The 23,310-nt window shown below is 36.8% G+C and overlaps 1 protein-coding gene across 4 annotated transcripts in view; it reads left to right on the forward strand.

The window, feature by feature from the left end:
- The window catches only part of CDH12 (cadherin 12), a 220,798-nt gene extending 198,326 nt beyond the window's left edge, over positions 1 to 22,472 (forward strand). For 2 of the 4 annotated variants that reach the window (XM_055800777.1, XM_005243727.4), the window contains 5 exons: positions 1,387 to 1,523; positions 7,611 to 7,732; positions 9,310 to 9,427; positions 14,426 to 14,677; positions 19,375 to 22,472. In XM_055800777.1, coding sequence (XP_055656752.1) covers positions 1,387 to 1,523; positions 7,611 to 7,732; positions 9,310 to 9,427; positions 14,426 to 14,677; positions 19,375 to 19,874 — 1,129 coding nt within the window. In that variant the 3' untranslated portion in view covers positions 19,875 to 22,472. Of the gene's footprint in view, positions 1 to 1,386; positions 1,524 to 7,610; positions 7,733 to 9,309; positions 9,428 to 9,605; positions 9,723 to 14,425; positions 14,683 to 19,374 lie in introns of those variants that run through there. The other 2 variants (XM_027795760.2, XM_055800778.1) reach the window with 2 other exon arrangements.
- The last annotated feature ends 838 nt before the right edge of the window (positions 22,473 to 23,310 follow it).

The following is a 23,310-nucleotide window of genomic DNA, read 5'->3' on the forward strand; positions in this document are numbered from 1 at the left end:
ACAAAATGCTTCCAAATGACCATGGTACCTTACTGGTGATTTTTTTTGCTATTCAAGTCTTCCTGAGCTATTGGCATTCTTGAGTCCCAATCTGATATATTTCCTTTGGGAATATCCCTTTCTACCACTGCTTCCTTCTACAGCAGTAAACATTGTTTATCATTATATTCCCCATATATTCTTTCCATAAATCACACTAATCAGAGAAGGAAATAATAGCTTTTATGCTTGTTCTCATTAGTTTACATGCAATGTGATGCCATAGGAACATTCCTCTGGCCTTTATGATCTTCTAAATGTACTTGCTGTTGAGTGCGGTTTTGTTCTTATTGCCTACTGCTCACAAATGGCTTTCTCAGTTTCATCCTGCCTAGCTTTTGAGAAACATCATCAAGATATGAAGAGAGTAGCAATGTAAAAGAAATTAGTAGCTGGTGGCACTGCATCAGAAAAATTATTATTCTGTTATACCTACAAATAGTAGCATCAAATGTGAAAACAGATTTTCAAATTAATTAGCATTTAAGGCAGATGGGTTTGGAATAATTATCAGATTGCTTTTAAGCAGCTATGTTTACAAGTGCATCTCTGCTTTCTATTAAGTCCTTGCTAAGTATAAATAACAAATAAGTACACATTCTGAGTTTTGAATTTGTTCTGTGTTCCTACTTTCGACAAAGGCTTAGGAGAACAAAACAACCAATGGTATATCCCACACACACCCTTTCCCCCCAGTTCCTCACAGCTCCAGTGAAAGCTGAAGTTGCCTATTATTCCCAAAGGCAAAGAGTCTTTTATTGCTCCTATATATGTGGGGGAACAACCGCATTCTTCTCCATCTCCCATACTGTGAATGCCAACATCCCTTAGGAGATGGACTTTTGAGTAGACTCAGTGCCAACAGCCTGTATACATCCACTAGAAAACATCTTTGTACACCCTGTGAGGCTACTACCAGCCTATTGCAGCTACAAATGAATGTAAAGAGACAAGATCTGATCCACTCTTCATTCCTATTCATACCTTAAGCACTATTTCACGTATCTTTTCTCTTTTTTCCCTCTAAGCCTATCTAGTGCTTTCCAAACTGACTGGTACAAGTGATCAGGGTCACAGAAGCTGTACATCAACTTCTCGAGAGCTCAGAGTTTTCAAATAATATGAACACCAGAAATACTAAATCTTTTATTATATCCCATTTTCCCTTGAGCATTCCAACTCTGCAAAAAAAGAAATAAATAAATCATTTTTTATTGTCTTCTTCCTGCAGTGATAGTAGTTGGGAAGAGTAAAATAACAAAACTTGAGCTAGCTAGACTGCTGTTATGATAAATGAATAATCTTTGAACATTTGCATCTACTTTGTTTAATATTTTTCACATACAGATACTTTATCGATTGGAAGAATGATGTGGACAACTACTTTACAATAGATGCTACTGAAGGAACCATTGCTACTAATGAATTACTGGACAGAGAAAGCACAGCACAGTACAATTTCTCTATAATTGCAAGTAAAGTTAGTAAGTATGACACAAACTGAATTAGTATGCTAATGGGTGGTGTTTTTTTCAGAATGTAGTGCTCAGGCATAAATATACTGTGAAGAGTGCATGTTTTGCAAAGAGATTATTTAAGAAGGCTCAATAAATATCATTTCACCAGACTCACTGTGAGGCTAGCTGTGACGTTCAAACAGCCCTGTATATTAAGGTTTTTCTAGCAGCCCTCATGTTGCTGCAGTTCCATCAGAAGCTGAAAAACATTTTGTCAGCACAGAGAGCATGAGGAGCTGTATGGAGACCTTCCAGTTCCGAGTTCTGATTTTGTAATTCACTCCATATGAAATTAGGTTAGTCAAATAACAGGTCTGCCAATCTCCATTTGAAAGGCAGAAAAAATTGAAGACTCATTTGATTCTCATTCAAAAATTCCACTAAAATTGAGTCAAAATTTAAGGCCCTAAATTAACCAATCTGTGTGCTGCATCACTGCTCTTCTGTCTTTTCTCTGCCCAAGACTTTATACCTAACCATTTGTTTTCTTTTCCTATATGATTTGTGGTGTGTGTGTGTTTGTTTTTTATTTCTTGTCTTTGTGTCTTCTCCTACATAGTGGGGTGTGTGTGTTTTTATGTTTGTTTTGTTGGTTTTTTTTAAATAAGAACTCCCTTTTACCACTGTATTATGCAGCTCTAACTTTCTTCATTGCCATCCTTCTGTACATTATTCCTCCTTCATGATTCTGTCAAATTGAAATTCTCATACAACCCTTTGAATACAAGTCACTCAGTGGTTGTGTAAAGGCCAGAGACATCTTTCTGTTGACATCAACAGGTTGTAGAAGAGGACCTCTGCTATATTTCTTATTTATGCTGTTGTGTTTATGTGTCCAGAAATGCAGGTTTCTAAAACAAACAACAAGTTTTCCTCAATGTATTGCTTGGCACTGAGTCTTCAAAAAGCAGTACATGCTATTAACAGGAAGAGGGAGATTTTGGAAAGAGAGAACTTAGGCATTTTTAAAAATAAAAATATAAATTCTTGGTTGTAGTTATGTCAAAAAAAAACCCCAACCCTATGGGCTCACTCGCTGGAACCTGAAAATATAATGAGGTCACCAGTCAAATGAACACTTGAATTTTATCTGTAGTCTGGGCAAAAAATACACTAACAGAGGCAACTATCACAAGTGATTTTGAGTATATGGAGATATATGTACATGTACACAGAAATTCCAGCAGAACTGTAATTTGTTTTCAGAGAAACTGAAAGGCAGGTAGATGCTGAGGGAAGGTCTCATAATGGTCTATGTTTCAGTAAAGCTTAATTATTTAGATTTGTTGGTGGGCAAAGAACATTTGAGATTTGTAATTTTTTTTAATGCAGTAAGGCAGAAGTTTTCATAAACTTGATGTAAATCTGTTTATTATTCCCAAGAGTAATTAAAGCTAGCTAAAACTTCCATGTTTACTTGTCTGTGCACCTTCCCAGCACACGTAATGTTTATGTAGAGCTGTAGCAGGTAGGTTATATTATGAAATTCTCAGTTTTAACAATTTCCTAGTCAAGAATCTACAATTAAAACATATTTGTGGCTCATTTCAGTGTACCTCAAAATATTTATACATTGACCATTATCCACAGCATTAAAAACAATTGCCATACCTGTACTATGCCAGTAATTGGCAATATTTTGAAGGATTTAAGGTATACTATCTGTCAAAACTTTACATGCAGTTGTCTGACTAAGAGCTAGCACAGAAGAAAAAGCTGGGGTTTGAGGGGTGACATACTGCATACAACCAAAAAAAAAGATAAAGGGAAGAAAAATCTGAAGAAAAAGAGGGGAGGTAAATTGATAAATTTCAAGAACTTCTGTTACAAAAAAAAATAATAATTGTGACTTGTTCACTGCTGACATAGAAACAATGAAACTGCCATATCTTGTTAGAGAAAAAGTGCACTGAGTAGTGCCTCGACAAATACATGATTATCTAAGGAAAGTGGCCCAGTACTGCAATTAGTTGCATAAACTTCCCTCAGGAACGGGCACTGTTGTTACCCAAGTATTTTCAGTTCTCCATGAACTTACCTTTTTAAAAATATACAGGATCCAAAATAGTAAGTTCTGTTACTTAAAAAAATATTATTGTTAAAATACTTATTTTCTTTCTTACTGTGAGACAATAATAGCAACAACCCCTCTACCAACTTTTACACGCACCCTAATGGTCATTCTGCAAATTGTCATTTCTTGAACAGGCCAGTTATAAACAAAGCCCACCAGCTTTATCCCTATCGAGTCAGAGAAAAAAATACATTAAACTGGCTTTGCCATCATTCCCCTTATATAAATGAAACAATTCAACTGTGAGCAGATGATCTAGATTTCTTCTGGCTCTTTAGGCATCTATAGAGTCACTGCCTAATTGCCAGCTGATTTCAAAATGAAACCCTGTATGTCAAATCCATTTGTTCAATTTAAAAATATACAGTTCCATAATATATAGACTGTTAAAATATATATATATATAAAAATGTAAGATACTATGGAAACGAATATCTTTAACAGAAATTATCAAAATCAGCTAATATCTCCCATGTACATGATGCATAATTTTTGAATACATTCATTATTTTACTGGAAAAGCATTGTTAACATATTTGTGAAAAGAAACAAGGTAACATCTGTGTTTGTGCTTTCATGGCAACATATTAATCTCTAATGTGAAGAATGTATCCTGAACTCCTCTTCGACAGTGTTTTACCTTAAAATAAACACACAAAACCTAAAGGAAAACCTAAGTTGCTCTCTGTGAGTTGCTGTGTTCTTTGCAATGAGTACTTCTAGGAGAGAAATTTCAAGTTTGGTTGTTTCTGCTGGTAACTGAGTGAACTTGACCTACTCAGCGGTTTTCTGCTCTCTGTATATATTCAGAGTCGAGGTCCTGCACTCTACTGACTAAAATAACTTCTTAGAACTTTTTTGTTTCCTCTTATACAAAGGAAACAATTCAACTACGAGCAGGTGATCTAGATTTCTTCCAGCTCTTTAGGCATCTATAGAATCACTGCCTAATTGCCAGCTGCTAGACCAACCTGTTTTCATTCATAGGACACAATGCCTTTCTCCAAAGAGACATTTTGTGAGCAGGGATGACTCTAAATTGGAAATGAATGAGGATTCAAAGAGTTCCTATTAGATATGTTCACTATTAATTAGGTATGTTCATAGGAAGTAACATTAAATATTGTGTGATATGGGTAGTGTTTTTTTGTTGTGTGTTTGGTTTCGTTGGGGTTTTTTGTTGTTTTTTAGATTCTAAGCTGAGTTTGCAAGATGGTCAATTTACCCACTACCTGTAAACAGGTACAGCACACTTCTACTTGCAGCTGATCCTACTTAACTAGGGAAGCATTGGGAAATACCTTTTAACTTTGACAGAGGCCTCTTGAAAATGCTAAAACCAAGAAAGAAATAATGTAAAATTTCTACAGTGCCACCATGAAGAGGCTTTGCTCCTTGCTGTGTTAGTTATAAACAACTGAAATGTGAAGATTTATTCAAACTACAAAGTAAGCAGCTAATGCAAATAATCTGAAGGGTCCACTGAGGACCATGAAGATGGATCAGAGGGCTGGAGCACCTCTCCTATGAAGACAAGCTGAAGGAGCTGAGGTTGTTCAGTCTGGACAAGAGAAGGCTCCAGGGAGACCTTACAGAAGCCTTCCACTACCTCAAGGGGGCCTACAAGAAAGCTGGAGAGGGATCTTTCACAAGAACATGTAGTGATAGGCCAAGTGGACAGTAAGGTGGATTGAGAACTGGGTGAATGGAAGAGCTCAGAGAGTTGTGATCAGCAGTGCAGAGTGTAGCTGGAGGCCTGTCGCTATGGATGTTCCCCAGGGGTCAGTACTGGGTCCAGTCTTTTTCAACTTACTCATCAATGAGCTGGGTGAAGGGACAAAGTGTTCATCTCTGCTGATGATACAAAACTGGGAGGAGTGGCTGGTATACCAGAAGGTTGCGCTGCCATTCAGTGAGACCTGGGGAGGCTGGAGAGTCGGTGCCTAGTGGAACACAATGAAGTTCAACCAAGGCAAGTGTAAGGTCCTACACCCGGGGAGGAACAATCCCATGCACCAGCACAGGCTGAGGTTCACCTGCTGGAAGGCAGCTCTGAAGAGAAGCACCTGGAAGTCCTGGTGGACAGTTGCCCATGAGCCAGCAGTGTGCTCTGGTGGCCAGGAGGGCCAGTGAGGTCCTGGGGGGAGTTAGAAGAAGCCTGACCAACAGGTTAAGGGAGATTATCCCTCCCTCTACTCTGCCCTGGTGAGGTTGCATCTGGAGTGCTGTGTCCAGTTCTGGGCTCCCCAGTTCAAGAGAGACAGGGAACTGCTGGAGAGGGTCCAGGAAAGGGCTACAAAGATGTATAAAGGGCTACAGAGATTCTGCCTTATGTGGAAAGGCTCAGAGAGCTTAGCCTGTTTAGCCTGGAGAAGACTGAGAGGGGATCTTATCAATGCATTCAAATATCTTAAGGGTGAGTGTCAAGAGGATGGGGCCAGGGTCTTTTCAGTGGTGCCCAGCGACAGGGCAAGGGGCAACAGGCACAAACTGCAACACAGAAGTTCCATCTGCTTACAAGGAACACTTTTTTTTACTTTGAGGGTGACAGAGCATTGGAAGAAGCTGGCCAGAGGTTGTGGAGTCTTCTCTGGAGACATTCAAAACTTGCTTGGACACAACTGTGTGAGCTGCTGTAGGTGAACCTGCTTTAGCAGGGGCTTGGACAAGATGATCTTAAGAGGTCCTTTTCAACTCTGACCACTATGTGATCACGTAGTTCTGTTAAAAACAGTAGCTTTAGGTTAGATATAAGGAAGATACTCTTCATTATAAGGGTAATGAGGCACTGGAACAGGTGGCCTAAAGAAGCTGTGGATGCCCCATCCCTGGAAGTGTTCACGGCCAGGTTGAATGGGGCTTTGAGCAACCTGGTCTAGTGGAAGGTGTCCCTGCCCATGGCAGGGGGGTTGGAACTCGATGATCTTTAAGGTCCTTTCCAACCCAAACCATTCTGTGATTCTAATATTGATGCTTGAAGATTCAAGAAAACTTTTCTGGTACTTGAAATCATGACCCCATGCTGTCACTCCTACACCACCTTGATTCATAGTATATATTTCTTGAACTGTTTTGTTTAGTGGCTGCCACTCTTATGCAAAATAATTACCCTTTTCACTCACCAGCTAAACTGTTTTTTTATGTATCTATGTTGCAAGAGGTCTCAGCATAAAGTAAAAAAGACTGTTGTCTCCTTTGTATTGAATTAGTGTGTCTTTCTTTCATAGATTGCATTTGCCAGTAAACTTGTTTATAAAATTCATCTAGTGACTCGTGAAGACTATCTGCATTGTTATGACAATGGAAAGAAGCACAATGTACTGGTTTTTTTTACCATTTATTTTGCACAAATGCATTTGCTGTTTGCAAATACTTATGCAGTTAAAAAATAATATCTGTTACAACATAGCCTAATGGTTTAACCATAAGTTGATTGATAGCTTTACATGTTTCACTGCTAAGTTTACACTGACTCTGGCTTTCAGCAAGATTTTTCTTTGTATCTTTCTCTCTTACTTTTCCTCACCTTCTAAATGGGTACGGTCCACTTACCTCCTTAATATTTTGAAGATGTAAACACTGGCTAAGTAATAAATATTGATTTTTTGCATTCCATTGTGCAAAACAGAATTCTGTTTTAATCATTGGAAGCATTTCCCACAGACTTCGTGAAAAGTGATCTGAGAAAAGTTTGCATCTTTTATTACAAGTGCAAGTTCAAATCCTTTAATTTATGGTCTGATAAATGTAATCATGTTGGTTGCTTCCTTACCCAATGAAGAATAACAGATCAAAGTCTGGTATGAAATGTTAAGAAGTTTGCTTCTGATTTCTCCTTAGTACAAATCAGAAATAAACAGAAGTCAAGGGCTTTTCCCCAGTACTAGGATCAAAACAGTTTATGACAGCCCATGGACACTGGTGATGCAACAAACATACATAGTATCCCTTAATGTTTTTGTCCTAAAAATCATTTATAGGTAATCCACTATTAACCAGCAAAGTCAACGTTATAATAAATGTCCTGGATGTCAACGAGTTTCCTCCTGAAATTGCAGTTCCGTATGAGACATCTGTATGTGAAAATGCCAAGCCAGGACAGGTATTTCAAATTTGTAATACTTGCTGTTTTGGTTGGGTTTTTTGTTGTTGTTGTTTTGGGGTTTTTTTTTCCTTTTCTTTGCTTGTTTATAGCAATAGAAATTTCTGGGTCTGAAAATGACATCTTAGTTAGAATTCTTTTACAAATAAAATGTCTGTGTTGGAAATATGTTTTGGAGTGCTGTTTGTTGACCTTTATAGTCTATTTGTAGTCTATGTATTTTTATTATCCCTGATTATATGAGCCTGAACCACTCTTTATTGTGCATTTAATAGCTGTGACAGGAGAAGGAATCCCTTCCTTAAAGACAAGGGTAAAACTACAGTGCATAAATGGAGTAGGATGAATTACACACATTTCAGTGTCCTATTCTGAGAAAAAGAACGCACAACCCTAAAGACAATCCTCCTGAAAGCTTGGGTCTTTTAAGCAATTTGAAATATATATACATAGCAAGCAAAACCTATTTCAGATGCAGAATATCACCTGACACCATGAGTGATGCCAGCATTAGTAGAGCTGGCCCGAGAAGCTGTTGGCATGTGCTCCTTCTGTGCAAAATTTGTGTAATTAAACACAGCGCTGCAAAACACCAAAGCCCACCATCATACATATTAGCAGCTAATACTGTTTCCAAGACAAGACTTGTAACTTCAGTTGTTCAACTTAGAGAGTGGATGCCAGCCATGGAAGGAACATATTCAGCCTGCTGTGTAATCAATGACTTATCTTTGTATGTGTGTAGCATGTAATCAGTCTGTGTGATTTTTACCGCTATTATTACAGATTTGTCTATGACTTCATATGATATCCCTATCTCATCTTTTTTTGTTGTTTAATGTGTTTCAGTTAACTACCATACAACATAATTTAACTTCTAGTTTATTAGACACCTTTAGTTTCTTATCCAGGCACTAAGAATTGAAAGAGGAACCCTTCACAGGGAAGGCTGAGACAAGCACTGAGCTGTCAAATATTATTTTACACCTTTGTTACATAAAAAATGCCTTCCTCTTTAAAAGATCAGTGGCAATCCTACTATGAAACATTTTAAAAGTACTGCACTTACCTGAAATCTAGTGGATAAGACTCTGGGACCCAAAAGTTTCTTCATACCTAGATGGTGCAGACCTTTCAACCATCTCTACTTCAATTAGAAGTACTAATTAGTAATTAGTAAAATTAGGGTGCAGCTTTGTGAAGTACTACAGCATGTACTGGTCATAACTGTGATAGTAGGAGTGGCAGACAAAGTGAACTGTCTTTAAATACTCACCTAAAACAATCACTAGTATTTTGGTAGAAAGGACAATTATTGAATACTTCTGCTATGAATATAAGGTAAATCTTTCTGATTTCCTTCAGCTATGTCAAAGTGAGACCTTCGGAGACATCATGAGTTCTCTGGAAGCTAAACTATTCATACGTCTTGCCTCCAGCATCCAAATGTTAGGGGAATGAGAGTAATCCAACAAGATTCCGCTTCCATTGCTTCATTTGATGTTCACTTTACACTTCTACAAAACTTCTTTTAGAAGAGTGAACTGACTTCAGAATTGATCTTAATCTGGTTTCAGGTGATACAGACTGTCACTGCAGCAGACAAAGATTTGTCACCCGCTGGGCAAAGGTTTTCCTTCAGACTGTCAACTGAGGCTTCCAACAAACCAAATTTCACAGTCCATGACTACAGAAGTAAGTTGGTTACATGTATCTTTCTTTCAGAGCAGCAGGCTGTGATTATAATGACAAACATGATTACTTTGTATTACAGTCATGTCTACAGACTAATTTTATTTGACATTTCTAAATGCTAAACTATCTAGGACATACATTAATATAAATTCAGGTTTGCACCTTTTCTCATTTTTAGGGGACAGGAATTGTCAGAACACCAAAGGCTGAGATTTCCCTACAGGCCTGCAAAAACACTGCTACCTGTTTTATTTTCCTTTAATCATTCAAAATCTCAGGAAGAACCCATATGCCAATGCAGGTATACCCTTAAACAAGGCACTATTGCTGCTTTGTTTAAATACTATTACTTTGCTAACTGTTTTCAAAGTACCACCTATTGTGCTTTCTGGAGGATGCATAGTCCTGCAGAAGAATTAGTTCTAAATATGGACAGTGCTGCTGCAGTGTAACACCCCCACAACACTCTTAAAAATTTGTAGATTTATATAATTAACATATCTGATTTCGCCCCTAATTTTTCTCATAACTGATCATCTTTTTTTTTCTTTTTCACTTCAATGCTTCTTTGAATGGGAATGAACAGCCCAAGATGAAAAAATTGATCTTTTCTTCTACCATAAACATCTTCAAGAATGTAGTTGTGAACAGACACATCTAAAACATCATAATAAACTGTAGCAAATTTTCACCACTAATTACTTTAACCGAATAAAGAAAAAAAAATAATAATGAGTTTATCAGCTATTAGGTGATCTTTAAAAAGCTGTGATATGATAAACTTTTCACAAAAAGTGTTCACTTAGCAGAGAAAGAACACCTAAAACCATCCAATAAAGTTCAGTAACATTCCTTTGCCTATATAACTATGTAGGTTATAAGTATTACTTAAAGAAAAAGTATATAATTCTTAACTATGTTTTTAGATTTTATTAATTTTATTCATTATTATTTTTAATTTAAATTTTACATAATACTGATGATGTAAAGGTTATTTTCTTGAGAATTAAGTAATCCAAGTCCTAAAAAGTACTAGAAATGGATAATACATAGAATGAAAAAAATTGCAGAGGTCACTTATTTAGCTTTTTTTAAAACCATTCAAGTATATCACCTACATTGCTTTTGAAGCCATACACTTCTGTCAATGTTTGGTCATATGGTATTAAAGCCAACAAAATAAGCACGGCTATTAATCATGAAGACCTTTATCATTAAGAAAATTCAGGAAGAAATAGATTTGAAACAGCAGAAAAATAAACTGTGCTTATTTTGTCTTTTTATATAGCTCCTTTGTGAAGATGGCAAGACAAATACAGTTTATTCCCAAATGTATTAGGTGAATTTTATATTGGTATGTCATAGATAGCTTAAAACCTTTTACAGATGAGCAAAGAATTTAATTTAATGATTTTTAAATACAGTAATGAAACCATAGTAATTCATAATATTGCAGACCTAAATAATAGTGTCTTCTGAAACCAAAAATATGTAGCTCAGCATTTTAGCAGAGATCATTCAAATAGGTTTCTCGAGACAGAGAGCTCAACGAGTATGAGGGGCAACCTCACAATGGATTCAAGTGGGCTTACTTCTGCTCTTGGAAGATTAGGTCATTACTCTTCTCCAGATGTGCTTACTCTAAACAGTCTGGGTTTAACAGCTACTAGTATATAAAAATGTTGTGATATTTTGATATCTAACTGTAATTATGCCAAAAACATTTAAATGCTTTACATCTGTGTCCCACTGGATTTATAATTATGCCAAAAACATTTAAATGTTTTACATCTGTGTCCCACTGGATTTATAATTTTGGACAATGCTTAAGTTTGCTTCTCATTAATGCTGCACTGAAGTTTCTGTTATTTTCTGTTCCCTACTTAGCTGTTGGTAGTATTTCTTTGGAAAACTCAGCATAATAAACTTTGGTTATAAGTAATGGTTATAATTAAAGAGGAAAAAAAAGTTATCTATATCTTAACAGAAGCAAGAAAATATACCTCTTGATCATCCAAATATTTTACATGAATTACTTTCATCTTTTCACTTTTCAACACATTTGAAGGCCCATATGGGCAGTACCTTTGTAATTACGTGGTCTTATAACATAAATACTACATATTTCCAAATACCTTTGCTGATCTTTTTGTCAAAATTTCTTTAAAGCAAGAACTTTAATTTCTTTCTTTCTGTCCATTTCCTAAAATACCCTTTAATTTCACCAAGATTATTATTTTTTTAATAATAACAAACTATTGCTTTAAATGTGTCTTCCAGTTCTTCTCAGGTGATTTTAACATACTTAATTCCTCAAAAGAATATTTAAACTTTAAAATACTGTACAGTAATTAAACTCAATGACCTTTCTCATTTACAGCTTTTGTGATGTGTGCTTAGTATATGAGTTTGATGAGGAAATTTCTCAAATATTATTAGATAATTAAATTTCCCTGTTTAACCAGTAATACTGACAGCCAGATTACTTTGGATCTCAGTAGTCTGCTAAGAAACTTTCTCTACTGTATAAAAACAATTGCAGTATTTCCATTAAAATGGAATTACAAGCCACCAAGACACACAATTTTTCATGCATAAATATTTGTTTGTGTATGTGCCTATACATATACTGTTAAAAGCATTTCCTAACACCTAATAAAAAAGACAAAAGTAGTACACTATTTACTGAAATAAAAGGAAGACAGAAAAAACAGCTTTGGGGAGTATTTTCCAACCATAAAAACCATTTTAATTTGTGATGATTTACAGAGCTATTAGAAAAATCTGTGCAAACAGAAACTTTGTATAATATTTTCAATATCTTCTGCCTTTTGTTTGCCAGAAAGTTGGAAGGTCTGCTCTGTGCACAATTTAAAAGTATAATAACACAACTTTATTTTCCTTTTTCCTAAATTAAAAACACAAATGCCATTATCTTTTGAGTTAGCAATTATGTTAGTCCCAAGCAGCTACTTTGTGAAAGGAATTTTGATATTTTATTATTTTTTTTTTAGGAAACAATCTTGTCCACTGTGTAACAATTAATGCTGTTACAAGTAAAGGTGTCATTTAATATTTTTAAACGTCAGGAAGATCAATAACCAATGTTATTCTATACACCTAAAAATCATGGGTGGTGTGATATCACAGCAGGTGTAATATGTTTGTAGCACACTCAAGAGAATAAACTTTTCTGAGTTCCGTACTCAAAATATAACTTAATGAGGACAGGAGCCAGACAGAAGCTGCATTTGGAGTCTCTATAAATGTAAAGACAGGGAAATGTTACGTTTCTAGACTATGCCTTCAGCAGTGCTAAGACCAACCCAGCAAGGGTGAATAGAAGTGAGAGGGCCTGGGAGAGCTGGAGTGCTTCCAGCTGAACCACCCATCTTTCTCTTTCCACTCTGCTGACCTCACTCTGCTCTCCAGAGGGGGCTTCCCTGCTGAGCACACTCAGTCGCTCATGTAAGAGAGAATTTTTCTTCTCTCCAAACTATCACACACTTCCTGAAAATGAATTTATTGCCAACAGACTGAAGAACCAGAAGCTGTCTCAGCTTCGCGGTGCAGCTCTAGGCTGCTCTGTGGAGTTCAAACGTGTCTGTGTCCATATTTTCAAAAGGACCCTGAACAATTGAAAGGGGTCATAGAAGAGCAACAAAAATTGTTCAAAGTCAAAGACTTAAGAGCTTGATCTATTTGATTCTTCTCAAAGGAGAAAGTCAGATGGTTGCACTGTATTAAAGTGATCTTCAACACAAAAATTTGACAAAAAAAGAAAAAGAACAGTAATAATTCTGTTAATAGAAATAGAAATAATAGAAATAAGATTAAGATGGATTACTCCAAAATAGATCTAAAAATCTTTATATAGTGTAGATGATTAATCATAGGGAAAAAACAAGCTGAAGGTGGAAGTTTGTTTGATTCATACAATTTTGAGACACTTTTTCAAAACTAAATGTCACTAAACTTGATGAGTTCATGTGCCATGTTTGAGTTTGATATAAAAGGGAATTTCTGAAATAAGCATTTTTTTCAGTCAAGTGCTTTCTCAAAGGTGTCATAACATATCTGATTTCAGATATTTAGGGTTCATTCTTATTGTCCTTAATTAGAACTGCACACAAGTATTTCAGCGTGGAATTCAGAGCCCTTAATCCTTCTACCTAGTGACAAAACTCCAAGGGATAAAAGTTGTAACATAGACAGCAAGTGACCTCTCCTAAAGATATAGTAAAGAACATGGACGAGATGGAAAAATGGCAACTTCTGCAGGCTACCTTCATTCCAATCTGTCAGCTAATTAATTCTCTGCTAATTTCATTTGGAGTTTATTTTCAATGTAATTCTTTTAATCTGCACATCATTTATCTGCTACTCTGATTCAAGAAAAGCAGCGATCACTGAATATCTACTGGGAAGAAATGATAAAACATAACTTCTAGGAGTTCTGAACACACTCATGACTAATTGAGGGAAAATATACTGATTATGAAGTACTCAGTTGATTTCTGTACTTGTTTTTAATCGGGCAGGAATGTTGAAGGGGTTTTGCATTTTGTCCAGTTATATTACTTACAGTTTGAAGGAGAAATGAATTAATTGAGATGTTTCTAAATACATGTGCAAAGTCCTTTGGACCACAGGCTTGGAATATAAGGAGATAAGGAGAAAAGAAAAACTGAAAAGCCTTCCTAATATAATACCTGTAATGCTTTTTCAAATTATTATTTATGTTTTCTTCAAAATTTCAGCTGTCAAGCTAAGAAGTTTACAAGAAACAGAATATTACTTAATGTTCTGCAAGAAACAGCTGTACCAAATCATAATACAATACCTTCTGTAACGATAAAACAATGCAATTACATAAATCATGTCATTCACTGAGTTTCCAAAATGAAATGGCTGCCTATTATTAAAGGTGATACAAACTACAAAGGTGAATTGACGTACACAATAAAAATCCTGTAATGACTGTGTCATGTTTTACAGACAACACTGCTGGGATTGAAACCAGGAGAAATGGTTACAACAGAAGGCAGCAAGAGCTGTACTTTCTTCCAGTAGTAATAGAAGATAGCAGTTACCCTGTCCAGAGCAGCACAAACACATTGACTATCCGTGTTTGCAGATGTGATTCTGATGGTACCATCCAATCCTGCAACGTGGAAGCAATATTCCTGCCAGTAGGCCTCAGCACAGGAGCACTGATTGCCATTTTGCTGTGTATTGTTATACTTCTAGGTTAGTTCTTATGAAACTGTGGGAAGTGCGTTACTCTGATTATTCACTTGTGAACTGATTTGTGTTGTTACTAGCCTCATCTATCATTTAACAAAAGCCATTGAAAATGTGTGGCAGTTTATGAGTACTTTAATGCTTCTATGTTTCTGAAAAAACATTCCAAAGCACCGACCATGACTGTGAATCTGAATAATACCTAGGTATTTCTTATTGCATGAAAAACAAAAAAGCTTTCTGTGGAATCCAAACCATTATTTTCTTTTTTACTCTGAAACAGTGTTGTTTAAATACCTTTCCTGAAGGATTGATATTTTTAAATAATTACTAAGGTAGACAGGTCCTACTGAGAGTAACAGCAGTAAGTACTTATTAAGGGCCTTTAATTCTTCAAGACAGCATGAGCAAAAGCAGAACAAAGAAATGAGAGAGGTTAAAATAATTGTAATGTAGACTGTGACTGGCTAGATCCATGTAAAACTTTACAGGCACATTTTAATTTCAGGCAGGCATGGATTCCATAGGGTGGCATTGTCATTTGATCTACATTATATTTAAATATTGCCTTATTTACTGCATGCCCAAAGCAGTCAATAGTCATGTGCAACCTATTTATAATGTACCCTTAAGGAACTGATAACAAAATAAAACCAACTTTGTAGCTCACACAGGCCCAACGTAGGCTGCAGAAAACAGACTGATGCTTACAGATGCTAGCCTATGACTCTTCTGGGCTTCCTAGATCTGATAATACTCCTTACATAGGTCTAATGCATAGGCAAAAATGGCTGTAGACACAGAATATAACATATGGATACTGCCTTGCATTTGAATAATACAGTAATCCACCATTTAAGTAAATTACTATAATAGCTTCTGAGTAGCAGTGGGTAAAAGTCAGAATTTCTGTTCTGTGTAAAATTTTTATGTTGTGAGAAAAGTTGTTTCAGCTTGGAAGAATGGCAGACAGTCATACTTCCCATGAATAGAACTTACTAACAAGTACACCCATTCTGAAGAATTTTAAAACAAAGCAAAACAAAACAAACAGATCATTTTTTTTTTGGAAGCAAAAAGAATGCTGTCTCCTTTACCTTGGGACTACTTTTTTACTTTTAGAGGTTTCCTGGATAAAGGCAGCCAGGGGTGAGCCTCAGCATCAAAGAAATTCCACTATGAAAAAACCTTTAACATTTTCACATGAAGAGATAAGTCAATCAGAGCTCTGTCTTAACCTCTATGTTACAGAGCAAAGTGCCTAGAATCCCTAAACACACAGCTGCAGGACAAGCTGCCACATTTGTGTCCAGTAAAAATGGCAGAGTATCTGGGGAAGTGGGAAGCCTGAATTTCCTCCAGATTTGCTGGGTCATCATGGAGGCCTTCAATGGAACTGTGTTTCTGTTTCCCTAATGGTTTGTTGAAATAAACAGGTTATTTTAAAAAAACCAGCATGTTCAATGAAAAATAACTATGTCAAAGGACTCCTTACCAGCTTTGCTGCTGATTGATGCTCTTGGAAAATACAAAGCTAATGAAGGTATTTTAATTCCCACTCTGCTCAGATTGCTAGACTGAATTAATGAGATTAGGCTTGGAAAAGAGGTTTTGGTCCTTTAATAACCCGCTTCATTCTAATCAGCCTGGTAATATTACGTAGAAAAACTAATGTATAAATAATGAGATCTCCACTTCTGTGTGTAACCTAAGAGAATGGTGTCTATCTTACATCCAGACTTTCTCCTTACTATTCCATTGATCAATTTAAAATCTCCTTTTAGGTTTTCATTTCTTGCTATGAACCTGGCCTCAAACAGAGTCATTAAAATAGTAGTTGAAGTCGTTCTTGTTGAACTAATTTCTACAAAAAAAGATAGTCAACATATCACCAGAATCAGGAGTTATTTTAGGCCACACAGCCTGACCATGAGTTTATAATCATTTCAACTCCTGTATTCATTATTGTGTTACTTCACCAACAGCACTTAGAACACTGTCAGTTCTACCAAAGGCAGTTTAGGGAACAAAAAATAATAAAAGGCCAGTTTTGTATAAGAAGATTTTGCATTCGATGAAATATATCTCCAAAGACAAACTATTGGGAAAATAACCAAAAACAACGAAAGAAAACCTACCACACGCTGATTGCCATTGAGATGCCATTTGGAATAAAACCAGTTTGTAACGTTTTATTTTATATAGAATCACAGCTGGAAGGCACTTCTGAAGATCATGTAGTCCAACCTCCCTGCTTACAGCAGGGTCAGTTAGAGCAGGTTGCTCAGTAACCAGCTGGGTTTTGAGTATCTCCAAGAATGAGTACACCTAACTTCCCTGGGCAATATGATCAATGCTTGCTTGACTATTCTGACAGTAAAGCAGCTTTCTTACATTTTAATGGAATTTCCTGTATTTCCATTTGTGCCCATTGCCTCTTTTCCTGTCGCTGGGCACCACTGAGAGAAATCTGGCTCCATCTTTACTTCCATCCATCAGGTAATTTACACACCGGTAAGGTCCCCCTGAGAATTCTCTTCTCCAAGCTGAACAGATCCAACTCTCTCAGCCTCTCCTTGTATGGCAGATGTTCCAATCCCTTAATAATCTTTTTTTTGCTCTGCACTAACTCACTCCAGAAAGTCCATGTCTGTCTTGTACTGAGGAGCTCAGAACTAGAGGTAGAACTCCAAATGTGCCTGCCTAGGGCTGAACAGAGGGGAATGTCTTGCTGACAGTGCTTTTCCTAATACAGTTCCAAATATTTCTGGCCTTCTTTGCCACAAGGGCTCATTCCTGGCTCATGGTGAACTTGTTGTCCACTGGGATTCTAGGTCCTTCTCTACCAGGCTGCTTTCTGGCCAGTCAGCCAACAACATCTACAGTATGTGATTATTCCTCACCATGTGTTGGATTTGGCATTTCCCTTTGTTGAACTTCATGGGGTTCCTGTTGTCCCATTCCCTCAGCCTGGTGAGGTCCCTTTGAATAGTGGCACAATGCCTGCTTTGTAACACCTGCAAACTTGTTGAGGGTGCACTCAATCCCATGATCCAGGTATTTTATGAGGATGTTAAATGAAACTGGTTCCAGTATCAACCCTGGGGTACATCATTGGTGACTGACCTCCGTCTGGTCTTTGGTCTATTGATCACTGTTGCTTTTTCAGTTTTCCTGAGAAGGTTGTTACAGAAAAGAGCATCAAAAGCTTTGCTAAAGTTAGGATAAAAATAATGCACTTTGCACCCTTCATCCACCAGTCACCTCACTGTGGAAGGCTATTGGATGAGTGGAGCAGAATTTCACCTTCATAAATTCATGCGGACTACTCTTGATCTCCTTCCTGTTCTTGCTATGTTTGAAAATAGTTTCCGGAATTATTTGCTCCATCACTTTGCCAGGATCAAGGTGAGGTTGACTGGCCTGTAGCTCCCTAGCTCATTTTTGCCTTCCTTAAAGATAGGGGTGACACTTTATCCAGTCCTGAGAAACTTCTCACGGTCCCCATGACCTTTCAAAAATTATCACAAGTGGCCTCACAATGATGTTAGTCATCTCCCTCACCACTCGTGTGCATCCCATCAGGTCCTGTGCACTTGTGCGTCAAGTTTGTTTAAGTCTTCACTAACCTAATCCTCTGCCACCAAGGATAAGTCTTTCTTGTTCCAGACTTACCCTCTGATCTCAGGGACATGGGATTCCTGAAGGACAACTTTACCAATAAAGACAGAGGCAAAGAAGCCATTGAGTAGTTTGGACTTTTCTGTGTCCTTTGTCAACACAGCCCCTGCCTAATTCAGGAGTGGGCCCGGATTTTTCTTTCTTTTTTTCTTTTTTTTTTTTTTTCCCCTGATGTTGTACAAGCCCTTCTTGTTGTCCTTCATGTCCCTTACAAGATTCAATGCCAGATGGGCTTTGACTTTCCTAATGAACATCCCTGCATGTTCAGACAGCCACTGTATATTCCTCTTGTTTCACCTGTCTGTTTTCACCTCCTATATGTGTCTTTCTTTTTTAAAATATGTGAGCTTAGTCAGGAGCTTTTCATTCATCCATGCAGACCTCCAGCTGCCTTTGCTTGATTTACTGCTCATCGGAGCACTGTTGAGCTTGGAGGAGGCGATACCTGAAAATCAACCAACTCTCTTGGACCCCTTTTCTCTCCAGAACCATTTCACATGGGATTTTTCAAAGCAGATCCCTGAAGAAACCAGTGTGCTCTATAAAAAGCTGAAGTAGGATTATTTTTTCTCCACTTCAGAGATTCTCACCAGTCGTCATCATGCCCACACACACACACACCCCTTCTCTAATATTATGGAGGGTTTTTTGCTCTGCAATATGGATATTTGGGGATTTTGGGCAACAGAAGACATTTTAAAAAAAAACCCATCTCTCCCTTTCTGAATTAAAAATCTGAAGTCTTTCCAATTATATTTGTTTGCAAAGCAGGCCAGTAAGACAATTATTTGTTACTTCCTTCAGAAGCACAGCAAGCACTAAGTTAGACTCATACATCAAACAGCAAATGACTTTTCATTGGCTAGAGCACTGTTATTTTTAAAATAATAGTAGGAGCATATCCTCTAAGGAAAAAGGTCCCTTTGATTGCTTGCAACTTTCAAAGGAAGATATAATGGTATGTCATCAGAGTAGCAAATTATTTTTGAGCGTGTCTTAACTTCGGTTTTCTCTCATTACAGTCATTGTGGTACTGTATGTAGCACTACGGAGGCAGAAGAAAAAGGACACTCTGATGACCTCTAAAGAAGATATCAGAGATAATGTTATCCATTATGATGATGAAGGAGGTGGAGAAGAGGACACCCAGGCTTTTGACATAGGTGCCCTGAGGAATCCCAAAGTGATTGAAGATAACAAAATACGCAGGGACATAAAACCAGACACCTTGTGTTTTCCACGTCAGAGACCACCAGTGGAAGATAACACAGACATAAGAGATTTCATTAATCAAAGGCTGCAGGAAAATGATGTAGATCCGACTGCACCCCCTTATGACTCCTTGGCAACCTATGCTTATGAAGGAAATGGATCTGTTGCAGAGTCTCTCAGCTCTATAGACTCCCTTACTACAGAGGCAGACCAGGATTATGACTATCTGAGTGACTGGGGACCTCGTTTTAAGATCTTGGCAGACATGTTTGGAGAAGAAGAAAGTTATAACCCTGACAAAGTCACTTAAGTACAACTACAACAGTGAAACAAAAATAAAAGTAAACCAACAACAAATCTAAAAGATAAACCTAAGCTTTATACACAACAGGATTCATTTGATTATAAAAGACGGCAACTGTTTCCAGCAAGTTACTGCATTTATCATACTGTCAGTTTTGGTTTGATCTGCAAAGGAAAGATAAATCCTGTAATATACACAGTTTTTTGTTGTTGTTATTTTGTTACTCTGGAATTATACTGAGACAAGCTCAGGCCTACAAGGTACAGTTTACTGACCTGACTTAGAAAGAAGATAGCTTTCTGGCATCATGGTGGAAGAGTGGTAGCTTTTTCGTAATTCCACTAAAGTGCCTATTGAAACTTTTATCATTTAAGTGGTAAAGTCTGCTGGGATGGTGTTACAAAACTGAATGGTAAATTGGACAAGAACTTTAAGACAAGAAGCAATAGCAACGTGCTGACTTCTTTTAGAACAAAAATGGAGATCACTTCCTGGAGTATATCTAATGACTAAAACTAAGGAGGGTGGGGGGGTGGGTTGTGTGTACATTGTGTTTGGGGATTATGTTTGGTTTTTTTAAAAGAAGAAAACAATATGTCAAGATGTCATATTTTTTCTTCCAAAATTTCACTGAAAAATTACATTTGAAATGCTATTGCTCACTCTGAACATGTAAATCCCAAATTAAAAAGGAAAAGATCTTAGCATACATCAGTGAATATTTAAAATGTTCATGCAAATATTACATTTTTCCAAAATAATTAAAAGATGAAAGCAGCTATTCCTTTATGTGAAGGAAGTTTCCCTTGGCTCACCCTCTTCTTTTAAAATTAGATTAGTATTAGAATGTAAAATGGAGAGGGTTTCTTAAAAGTATTATTGTATTTTTAGTACCAAGAATTTTTTCCCTTGTAACTACGGCTAAAGAAGTACATGTAAAGAACTCCACATCACTTTCTTTGCAATTAGATTGTTACTCTGTAGGTACTATAGACACATATTATAGAGATAGTTTTTTTTTCAACTGACCATCTGCTACAGTTCAGCATATCATTGCATATCACTGTCACACCCACATAATACATTTCAGAAAGCCTTTTGAAGAGGGAATTTGCTCTTGCCAAAATATTAACAGAGGCAGAATAAAAATATAAACCAGTATGTTTGTCCACTCTTTACGTACATATCCATGCGTAAATGTAGCTGTACAGGTAACAGAAATACAGATATGCACAAGGCATTATGCCATGAAAGATCTCCTGTAAAACTGTTTCATGTGACTTTTACTGATGATCTAAGGCATAGATGTTTTGTAAGAAAATGGTTTATGTCCCCCAAAGTACATATATCCTTATATTCTCCTTCTAAAATCTCCACAGTGCTATATAATCTGCTTGAGCTCTACACGTGATTAATGGCACTGGCAAGGTCAGCCCAAGTCTTTCATGAATCAGAGGTCTTTTATTCACCTCAGCTCTACAGCTTACTTCTGCTGCTGCTGAAGAATTAATAACTACCAGATATAGTTAGCTCACAAGTCTGATATTAATGTACACAAAGATCCCTTTACTCTCGGGGAAATGTAAAGGTATTTCAAAGCTGTATACATTAATATCCCAATGAAACTTTAAAAGGTGTATAGTTTAAATAAGTGTTGGATCGTTAGGTACAATTGGACAGGGTGGTATTAAAACCACAATTGTTATAGCTTCTATCAGCAGAGTGCTGAGGAAATGACACAACATATGGTAACAAGAAAGGTCTCTTTTTTTTTTTTTCTTTATCAGCAAAGATATCCTATGTTCCCTGAAAGGCAAACTAAGCCAACAAAAGCTCTCATTTCACAGGACAAGGAAGCAGATGGAGTGGCAGGGCCTATTTACCAGCAGAGCAACTTTCATATGGAAACTGATGTTTTTAATTTTTGCACATCTTGATAGAATAGCAAAGGCAACATAATACTGCAGAGTGGGCCTAAACCAGAGCTCTGGGGGAAAACAAACCAACCAACCCAAAACATTGCTACTAGTTACAACATAGATTTGATTCATACAAAATTCCCACTTGTTAACGTAGGTAGCAATGCTAAATATGCATGTAGCATATGCATGGCCATGCTTCCTACCTTGCTGCCACAGATAAAATAAGCATCTGACACTGCTCATTTACAGGTGTGCAGTCCCGCAGCCAAACTCTGCTTTTAGTAACTGCATTAGTCCTTTACATGTATTTCACTAGTAAAGTCAGCATAAGTGAGAGCAGTGTTTGATATTTTGACATCGTGGCATGCTTGTTCCTGAGAAAGTTGCGTGTATTTGTAGTGGGTACTGGGTGGACATTACCGCTCTTGACTAGGTTGGCAATTGCTCTAAGCAGAACAGTCTGTGCCTGACTTCCAACATGGGTAGACAGAAAACGTGGTCTTAAACATACTGCTACATGCAATCTAATATTTGAGAGTGAGTTGTTGTATGTTAATTTAATACCAAATTGAATATCAAATGAACATTTTTGACATTCAAGAGGTTTGTAATTGAGATGTTTCTATCATATAATTAATAAACCTCCAGGAAGATTTTTTTTTTAAAGTATGTAATTACTAATGCAATTGTCCTGTAAAATCATAATTAAAATCTTTTAAGACCTTTCTTTTAAGAGTGATCAAACAATTTTAACTTAATGGGTATTTTTTTCTAAACAGCTCTGTAGAATTAAAGAAAATAATTACTTTTCATTTATGTGTAAGCTGGGATCCAGGAAATCTGTGTTTAATTCCATGTTCTCTCACTTCCCCCCCCCCCCCCCCCCCCCCTTAAAGGTGCTTGTCAGGTTTTTAACACTTTATTTTTTAAAAGGTAATTAGATAAATATTGAATTTACAAGATTTAAAATATTTCAAGGTATCTGGGATGACCTGAAGTCAACGGAATTAAGGAACTCCAGTGCCTTTGTAAATTGTATCAGATAACTACTTCAGTTTTCAAGCACTATATTTTCAAAATAGTCCTTACAACCACTTGCACAATCAAGATGTTAACGTGGATGTCTGTCTTTCTCTTGATTGTGGACAGAGCCATAAACCTCAGATTCTACCAGAGTGACAGGAAACTAAGATAAAGCTTAAAAGGCACAGAAGGGATAGAACTGAGTGAAATGTTTTTGTTTAGATTTCTAAACATGTGCACAAACATCTAGCATCATCTTAAATGTCTCAGAAGTTACCCCCCCCGCCTTGCAAATCACAAGACATTTTATAAAATGCCTTCTGCACATGAAGGCATTGAGATACTTCAAGACACAAACAAATCCACTTTTAAAGTTAGTTATGACATGCACTAGTGGTGCTGAAATTAAAGTCTAAATGTAAAGCACTCGGCTAAGAAGGGAAGTATCCAAGGAAATCTAGCTGATAAACTTACATTGTGGGCATACAGAACTGAAG

The sequence above is a fragment of the Falco peregrinus genome, chromosome 3, assembly GCF_023634155.1.
Source record: "Falco peregrinus isolate bFalPer1 chromosome 3, bFalPer1.pri, whole genome shotgun sequence".
In the NCBI taxonomy this organism is placed as follows: Eukaryota; Metazoa; Chordata; class Aves; order Falconiformes; family Falconidae; genus Falco; species Falco peregrinus.